The sequence below is a fragment of the Diceros bicornis genome, chromosome 37 (genome assembly GCF_020826845.1).
Source record: "Diceros bicornis minor isolate mBicDic1 chromosome 37, mDicBic1.mat.cur, whole genome shotgun sequence".
NCBI lineage: Eukaryota > Metazoa > Chordata > Mammalia > Perissodactyla > Rhinocerotidae > Diceros > Diceros bicornis.
The window spans coordinates 25,627,191-25,635,849 of NC_080776.1; the positions used below are offsets into that span (position 1 = coordinate 25,627,191).

Sequence of the window (8,659 nt, forward strand, 5' to 3'; positions counted from 1 at the left end):
GCTGCCTGGAGCCATGGCGCTTTCAATTCAAGCCATGAACTGGGTGGGTCTCCTTGAAGTCACTGGCACTCAGAGAAGCTCCCTCTTCCGTTAAGAAAAGTGACAATCTAACATAAATGGACCAACTTCTGTATCATGCTCATGGATCCTAAAACAGGTCTTTGAAAGAAACTTCAAAACCACATGGCTAGCAATTAGGCATCAGTTTTATTTCTGGAAGCTCATGAACCAGGGACAGGCTGTTTCCGTATGGCTTAGTTACTCGGGAGACAAACCCTGTGCCAATGGTATCCATCTCCAGGATGCACACAACTCCCAGGGAGAGCAGGCCAGGCCTGAGTACCTGCTGGGGAAACCCATCTGGAGCTGCCTGGCAATGGGGAGGCGGGAGCACTGTCCACCGTGAGATGTGCCAAGGGGTGTCCCGTCTCCACCGCCATTACATCACTCACTTTGCTGACAAAGGGTGAGAGGTTTTAACAACCTTCACCAGCATGAGATACAGGAAAAAGTACTTTAGTATTTACACATTTCACACATCAGTGACACCACATCATGCTGTAATACTTCAGAAGGGTAACTAACTCTCCAAAATCCTTTATTTAATAGAATTGGAACATTTGTTGGCAACCTAATACACAAACTCAAGTGTGCTAAATGTAAGACATACAGAGAGCCTTACAGACAGGCTTCCTGCTCCTCGGCAGCTGTGGGCACCTGCCTCCCCCCTGTGTCCTGGATGAAGTGGCAAGTTCAAGCTTCTGCTCAGGCCAGGGCTGGCAGGGCCTGAGGTCTCCCTCTGCCTGGACGCTAGTGCCCAGCACTGAGGAGAGGCTCAGCACCACTCTGGTCACCTCTGCCCCCAGACCCACTGTGCCTGGGACAGTGGCTGGGACACGTGAACTCCGAGAGCCCTGGTAGCTCTGCAAGATTTTTCCTCCTGCCTGTGGCTCTCTCCCTCCACCCAACCCGGGGCTGTGGGGCCACAAAGTTACTTCCTCAAGACACGGGACTAGGGGCCTGACAGGGCTGGTCCTCCCAGACTGCCCTGTAAACCGTAGGCTGGAGGAGGGGGGCAGGCAGACCTGGGAGACATCGAGGACCCTGTCCCATCACATCAGGACCCCAGGGAGGAGGGAGTAGAGAGTGAGAAGGCTGGGCCCACCCCGGCAGGCTGGTCACCACGGCCTCCAGATGCTCTGGGATATGCGGGCAGCAGTCAGGCTGCCCAGGGCCGGGAGCACCGAGTCCGGCCCCTCAACAGGCGCCCGACTCAGTTCAGCCTCAGGGGCCTCCTCCAGATCGGAGCACAGGTCGTCCCCGGGGCCCGGAGGGCTGGGCAGCGGCGACCCCAGAGCCCCTCCCGTGGGCCAGCCGCTCCGCCCAGGGGCTCCGGGCGGCCCGGCCAGGGCGTCCCCCAGCAGATCCCGGAAGCTGCTGCCCTCGCGCAGCGGCATGGACTCAAGTAGGTGGTTCAGGAGCTCGGCGGCCACGGTGGCGTCGATGGCCTGACATGTGGACACGAACGTGTGCACCTCGTGCATGCACTGGATGTAGCCGGCGGCGAAGCGCTCGCTCGCTTCCGCCTGCAGCTGGTCGCGCTCTGCGCCGGGGGGTGGGAGGGAGAGAGCCGAGCCAGCCCGGTGAGGGGCGACTGCGGTGGCCGGCCCGCCCGGCCTGCGAGGACAGGGCTCACCCAGGAGACGCGGGCGTGCACCCTGCGCCGGGGGAAGCCCTCGCCGCCGACAGCACAGGAGCGCTGGGCGGGGAAGTCCTCGGTCCGGGCAGGGACGGGCTGGGCAAAGGGGCCCCGCGCCCGGGGGGCCAGCGCCCGCAGCCCCCGCCCGCGTGTCCCCCGCCACTCACCGCGCGCCCGGCCCCGCAGCGCGCCCTGCACGCGCCGCACCGTCAGCTCCAGCACCTCGGCGTTCTCCAGCTTGGCCTGCACCTGCGCCGGCGGGCGCGCCGGGTGGGGAGGGGCGGTGAGGCCGGGCCGGGCCGCGACGCCGCGCCCGCCCGCAGCCCCCGGGCGCGCTCCCGCCCGCCTCACCTCGGCGCCCGCCAGCAGCAGCCGCAGCTCCTGCAGGCTCTCGTTGATCCGTGCGCGCCGCTTCTTCTCCACCAGGGGCTTCCGGGCCTGCGGGCAGCCGGCGACTGAGCCCCGGGCCGCGCGGTCCCCGCCCGCCCGCCCGCCCGCCCGCGGCCCCGGCCCGCACCTTGCGGTCCCCTCGCGCCTCCCAGCCGTTCTCCTCCTCCCGGCCCGCACGATCCCGCCCGGGCGCCAGAGGCGGAGCCATGGCCGCAGCGCCCGGTCCGCGGCGCGCGCTGAGCGCCCGCGCCCCTCGCAGCGCCGCCGCCCCGCCGCCCCGGCTCCCGGCGTCTTCCGCCCGCGGCGGCCCGCCCCTTTTATAGCGGCTCATTTGCATCTCAATGCGCCGATTGGCCGCGCGGGCCGGGAGCGGCAGGCCGCCAGGCGCGCCGCGGGCCATGGGAGCCGCGCGCTTTGTCCGGCCCGCCGCCGGGGTCGGCCGGCAGCTGGCGGGGCGTGGCCGGCGGGCGGGGCCCCCCGCCCGGCCTCCGCGCGACCCCCGCAGGAGGGGCACCCGGGCGGGCGGTGACCCCGGAGCTGCGGCCCTGGGTGCTCGGTCTCCCTCCCTACCCTGAGCAAGGCCCCCAGGTGAGCAGGAGCTCGCCCATGTGTTCATTCGTGCATTGACACTCGACTTCGTTCATCGAAGGTGCCTCTCGGTAGAGCGCTCCTGCGCCGGTGCCCGGGTGCTGGGTCCTGGCGGGCAGAGCCACCGTTAAGGCCGCGGTCTCCGGACCTGAAGGCGGGTATGCGTCCGGGCTGGGCTGGCTGCGGAGCCCCGGGAAGGTGGGGCCCATGGGGCCTCGGGGGTTGGAGCGGGCCTGTGGCCCCCGTGCGTTTCTTGTGGACTTGTGGGTCCCGACGCCGGACCCTGGACGCCGCCCCGCGCCCGCGTGGGGATCCCAGTGGGACGGCTCCGCGGGTCGCGCTCCTCCTCCGGGCTCTACTCTGGTCATTCCCCCACTCCCGCCCGTCCTTCCCTGGTCCGCACCCCCCAGATGCCCCTTCTTCCCTGCTCCCCCCCACCCCAGCTGCCCGTTCTTTCCTGGTCATCATCGCCGGCCGCCCAGAGGCCCCCATCTCCCCCTAATCTCCTTGGCTCCCCCGGTCCCCCTTTGACCTCCCTTTCCCCCCTCAACCAGCCCCCCGCCCGCCCTCCTCTGGCTCCCCCCACCCCACCGCCCTTCCCTGGTCCCCTCCCTGTTCGTTCACCCCGGCCCCGGCCCCGCCAGTCCCCGTCGCCACCCCGTCCCCCCTCGGCTCCCTCCCCCCGCCAGGCTCGCGGAGGCCGCCGTCTGGTCCCCGTAACTTGATGCCCGTGACAGTTGGCAGCTGCAGCCGCTTCGGCGGAGAAAAGCGGCGGCCGCCCCAGGAGCGACAGGTGTTGGCCGTGCCTTTGTCTCGGCCGCTTTGTCCGGTGGGCGGGCGGCGGGCGCGCCTGTGTCGGCCAGACGACTGCCACCTCCACCGGGCCGCCCAGCTGCCGGCGTGGCCTCCCGACTGCGGGCTGCGTGGGCGATGGGGCGGCACCCTTGGGCAGCGCCCTGGGGACCCCGGCCTGGGCCCTGCTCCGCGGGCCTACGTCCACGCCGCCGCCAGGCAGAGCTGGAATGCCAAGAAGCCTTCTGGCCGTCAGGGCTTTGGGCGCGAGGAGCCTTCCTCCTGGAGCAGGCTCCCACCCACCTTCAGTGGCTATTTCCTCACTGTTCAGCTCTCAGCTTCCCTATCCATCTGCTTGGTGGGAGCACACCCGCCCTGCAGCAGCACTGCACCCTTACCCAGTCCCCCACTACTCAGGATTGGGATTGTCAGGGTCTGGTCTGCGCCCCTCCAGGCTGTGAGCATCCCTGGTCAAGGGTACAGTCTGACCTAGGACCCCCAATCTACTCCCAGCACAGAGCCCCGCCCTACAGAAGCAATGGGAAAGGTGAGAGGGTGTCCCAAGCCTGGCTGGAAGGCAGCAGGGGAAGGGAACATCCAGGGACTGCAGTGTGGTGGGGCGACAGAATACCCAGCACCCTCTGCACCCCCAACACCCCCTCCCCCATCAGCCACCCACCCCCTCCAGGTGGCTATTTCACCTTGGGCTCCCCACCAGAGGGACCGCCACAGGCAGGGCAAGTTGGTTGAGAGGTTTGAGGGTTCCCAAAGTTACCTCACTGACTCTGTAACTACCAGGGAGCCCCTTCTGCTGATTTTCACCTGACCCCGTGCTGCCTCTTGGTTGCCTCTCGGTGAGCAGGCCCCTGAGACCTCCTCAGCCCCGCCTTGCTCGTCCAGGTATTACTTCAATCACCCCCTGTTGTCCTCAGTCTCCCCCACAAGCCGGCAAGCTCAGCTCTGTTCCTCCCGCCCTTCCCTGGCTGTTCAGTGACCCAACAGCCCGTCCCTCTCTACTCCTAGCCGTGAGGCTGACAGGGTTGGGGGCAGGGGCTTGAGTGGTGGACCCCAAGAGAGCCCAGAGCTGGCCTGTAACTCTACTCTTTTTCACCATTTGTACATTTATCACCCCAGGGAAGGAGACCCCCCCCCCAAGTAACTACAATTAAGCTTCCATTACTTTGAGAAACTGCGATATGGAAAAATACACTCAGTGATATTTCTTGTACTCTGATTCTTACTCCTCCCATTATCCATTATATCGTTTGAACAAAGCCAAACAGGTAATTTAGAATGCTCTCCATGAAAAGCAGTTCATATTAGAACAGAATGATCAAAGCCTTGGGGGAGGCCTCTGGAAAAAGATTAATAGAAGACTTGACAGGATGGGGTACTGAGTGTGGGGAGCAGAGGAGGACATGATAAAGGCAAATGGTGCAAGCAAAAAATGTAAGGCAACTAGGAACTCCAGGAGAAACAAAAAGCTGTCCAAGAAGAGAAATTTAATCTTAGCTCATTACTTGGCTCCATAGCCAATTCTTTCATAGTCACAACAATGTAACACTGTTCAGAAGGTTTCAACACTTAGAATCAATCTATAGAGAAGGCAAGGAAGGCTTAATTATGGTCACAGGACATGATATAAAGTTGATTTTGTAAAAACAAAAGGACAGTGACATTGTCAGAAGGGAGGAGGCTAAAGGGAGGGCTAGGGACCTCAAAAGCCTTGTCTTACATGGGGTGGGAGAATTGAGGAATGCTGTCTACAGTTGAAAGAAAGAGAAATTAAATGCTAGGATATGCCTCAGTGTGACCAATTATCCTTGGGGAAAAAAGCATAAGGATAGAGCAGGGTATATGAATCAGTAAAATCCTTCTTGGTTGGACTGGAGGTTGCCCAAGGTCCCATCTTTGAAGTCAGCCTCAATTTCCCTTAGTGGGAACATTGGCTGGCTGGCTTGGCCTTTTCCTCCCAGAAGCCTGGCTACTTTATCTCAGGGCCACCAAACCCTCTCTTCCTCCTTCGTACCTACCCTAGCAGACCGGCTTCCTGCCATTTGTCCCTTGAACCGATCCCACCTTCAAAAGTTGCCTGAGCACAGACTTCTTGAGCATTTGAGCCCTTTGATCCTCTCAGATCCAGGAACAGAGGCCAGCAGAGGCTGGGCAGGGCTCTGGTGGCCACAGGGGGACCAGTTAGTGGCAGAAGTGGCAGGCCATAAATCTCCAGGGAACAAAGGCAGTGGCCAGCCTGTAGATGTCCAGGCCTCTTGTGGGCAATCAGCCCAGGAGGCTCAGAAAAAGTCCTTTTGGTTTGGAAATAAAGGGGGGGGGGTGCCCTTGGGGTTATATGGTAAATAAAAATGCAATTAGGAGTGCCCAAAGGCACTCAGAAGTTCAGTGAAACAGCCACATCTGGCATTTAGGGCCAGTTTGCAGAGGCCTCTGTGCTCACTGGGAGGACTTTGCCTTTTGTCCCTCCCACCTCCATCACCACTTGGAGCTACGTGGCCAGGCCAGGAGGCAGAGAGTAGAGCCCTCCCTCCTGCTCAGGGAGCTACTAGGAGGCTGGGCACTGGGTCCGGGATCCATTCATCTCCCTGCTCTAACTCCCACAGTCCTGGTGTGAAAAGGGGGAGGAAGTGGGGAGCAGGCCTTACTGTTTTGACCAGGCCCCGCAGGGCTTCATCATTGTGGAAGGAGGGACTCGGCAGGTAGAGTGTGAGGAGATTGTGATGGCTGCCTGTGTTGCCTCCAACAGGGACACGAGGCCTTTCAGGCCGGTGTCCTTCAGACCTCTCTGCCTTCAGGCCCGTGGCCAGCATATAGGCAGAAGGGACAGACAACCCAGAGCAGGGAAAATGGGAAGAGTAGGTTCCTGGGGTCACTTCAGGGGCTGAGCCAAGCAGCTCCACCCCTCTGTCTGCAAGTGAAAAGACTGTGGGAGGACTGGATTACAGGATTAGATGTACAGCATAGAAAGTTCACCCAGTGGCTGCTGGCCAAGGAGTGAGGAGCGCGTTGAGGGTGTGTGCAAGAGAGAAGTGTCTTTAAACCAGACAGGCAAGGACCAGCGAGCAGCATGCTGTGCAGGGCAAGAGAGGCGGGGAGGCCTTTGAGAGAGCAGCAGCTCTAATGCAGAATTTGTAGAGTTCTTTTTAAAAAAAATCCTTTGGTAATCTTTGATCTCTTATTGTTTTTGCTCTGTGCTACATTGAAAATACATACAATTAAAAATAAAAATATACTTGCTTTATTTACCAGTTTTCTAAAAGGCAAAAAAGTCATAAAAAGACACAAGCTGTCAGACATACATATTGCACTGGGTGGAGAAGGTCTGGTTCGCGCGTGAACAGACCATTTGTCCCGCAAGGTTAACAGGTCATCGCACAGACTGAGAGCTTATTTACATCTCTTCTTAGGAATGTATTAAAAAGAAGGCTCAGTTTAAAATTGAGAAAAAGTTTTTATAACACCCGTGTAAGCACACAGACTAAAGAAACATACGATTCGATGCGTGGCACCGTGTAAACAATTTCACAAAATGCTCCTACTGTCAGCTTCTCAGCGCGTGTTGAAGCGATGCAGTTAACAATCAATGAGTACACATTAAATAATAAAATAATGCTGATGGTAAACATCCAGAACAGTAGAGAATGTTTTGGCAGTTTTGTGTTTAGGTAACATACATGTGACCTTGACTAGTGTCCAATCCCTTAATGATCTGACTTCAGAGGCAGGAAGCAGTTTGCAGCATCTGATTTCCACACAAATACACAGACCACTACCTCTTTTGGGGCATCTGAAGGTGATGATACTTTGTGAATTAAAAAAAAAAAATTAAACAGTGTTCTTGTGTTTGAGTTTATAAAAAATAGAATTAATAGTCAGGCATAAGACGGTTTTACTATGAAAACCAACTGGATTACAGGATGTCACTTGCTCTAGCAGCCGCTTCTGCAGCAGAGAACAAGAGAATCCTGCTTCCTTTTCAGTTTCTACAGACTCAATCCAATTTTAAGTCAATGGTTTCATCAGTGGTAACTTCTCATTCACTCCAGGGACCAATATAAAAATTTTCCAAACAATCTATGGGATAATGATGCAACGTGAGGTTTTGTACAAGTTGGGCAGACTGCCCTCACTCTTCCCCAAGTGTCCCAATGACCTGAAAGTGCTGGTGGCGCTAGTGGACATCACTGCAGCGACCGGAAGCTGCACCACATGAGGTCAAGCTCATGGAAAGACTGAGGGCCAACATCCCAGCCCAGGGTGCGGTGGAGAGGCGAGCTCACAGCACCCAGGAAAACACTGATGCATGCCGTCACCGCCCGCTCACAGCGTCAGGAGCTGCTCTCTGCCAGGAGAGGGCGCTGGCTTGGCTGGGCCACAGCTGATGCCTGGAAGGCTCCAACCAAAGAACAAACACACATGGGTCCCAAATGTGGCGATCGAGGCCTGGTTTGCAGAGGGAAGTCACGGTGAAGAGGTGACTGACAGCATATTTTACCTACATATTGGTCGCGGTCTGAAAATGACGTAGAAATATACAGAAGGGTCTGGGTGTGTATTAATCTGACGGAGCTGGTCACACAAACCACTGGGCTACATTAGTCCAAAGAGCAGTTCAACTTTGTTCACCCCAAACGAAAGCTACGTCAGATTGAAATGCTTGCCACGACAGCACCTGAAGCCAAACTACGCTTCACACCGTTTAATGTGAAACATTTAGAAAGAAAATTAGGAGAGGCTGTGATCTCCACTTGGTATCTTTTAAAAACATCTAGTTTGACTAAATAATACTTTAGATAAAAAGCAGCCCCCGAGAGAGGACAGAATTTGTTCTGATCCAAACCCACCCTGGGAAAGCTCTGGAAGGCTGGTGCCCTCAGCTCAGAGTTGCGGGTGGCATCCTAGCTGTTGGTCATAGCCAGGTACGATGCCTCGGACAACCCACAGGAGGCCAGTGGACACGGGGGCACTGGACAGAGGCCTCACTGCGGTCCCAGGACTTCTGAGAGCTCTCAGGCTCTTCCCTGACACTTACAATCAGGGATTCAGTCTTTCTCAAGTCAAATAACAACGAAAATCTCTTCCCCTGTCCCCCCAAATTCCATATTTATATTTTAAATATAAAAATGTGTTTCTTCCCAAACCCTTCCCACCCTCCACAGTTTTAAATCACCCCTT

The 8,659-nt window shown here is 57.8% G+C and overlaps 1 protein-coding gene across 2 annotated transcripts; it reads right to left on the bottom strand.

Annotated features, from left to right (window-relative positions):
- Nucleotides 1–576: 576 nt before the first annotated feature.
- HES6 (hes family bHLH transcription factor 6) lies at nt 577–2,340 on the bottom strand. 2 transcript variants are annotated; one of them, XM_058533308.1, is made up of 4 exons: nt 2,217–2,340; nt 2,051–2,137; nt 1,867–1,948; nt 577–1,603 (listed from the first exon to the last, which is right to left on the bottom strand). In XM_058533308.1, the coding sequence occupies exons 1-4, from the start codon at nt 2,295–2,297 to the stop codon at nt 1,179–1,181; spliced, it is 675 nt and encodes a 224-aa protein (XP_058389291.1). In that variant the 5' UTR covers nt 2,298–2,340; the 3' UTR covers nt 577–1,178. The 2 variants fall into 2 exon arrangements, with proteins under 2 accessions (XP_058389291.1, XP_058389292.1); XM_058533309.1 differs by having other exon boundaries at nt 1,475–1,603; nt 1,907–1,948.
- Nucleotides 2,341–8,659: the final 6,319 nt, after the last annotated feature.

Coding starts and splice junctions, on each gene's coding strand:
- HES6 (XM_058533308.1), bottom strand. CDS start 2,297: ATGGCTCCGCCTCTGGCGCCCGGGCGGGATCGTGCGGGCCGGGAGGAG. Junction 1,949..2,050: donor TGCTGCTGGCGGGCGCCGAG/GTGAGGCGGGCG, acceptor CCGCCGGCGCAG/GTGCAGGCCAAGCTGGAGAA. Junction 1,604..1,866: donor GCTGCGGGGCCGGGCGCGCG/GTGAGTGGCGGG, acceptor CCCCCGGCGCAG/AGCGCGACCAGCTGCAGGCG.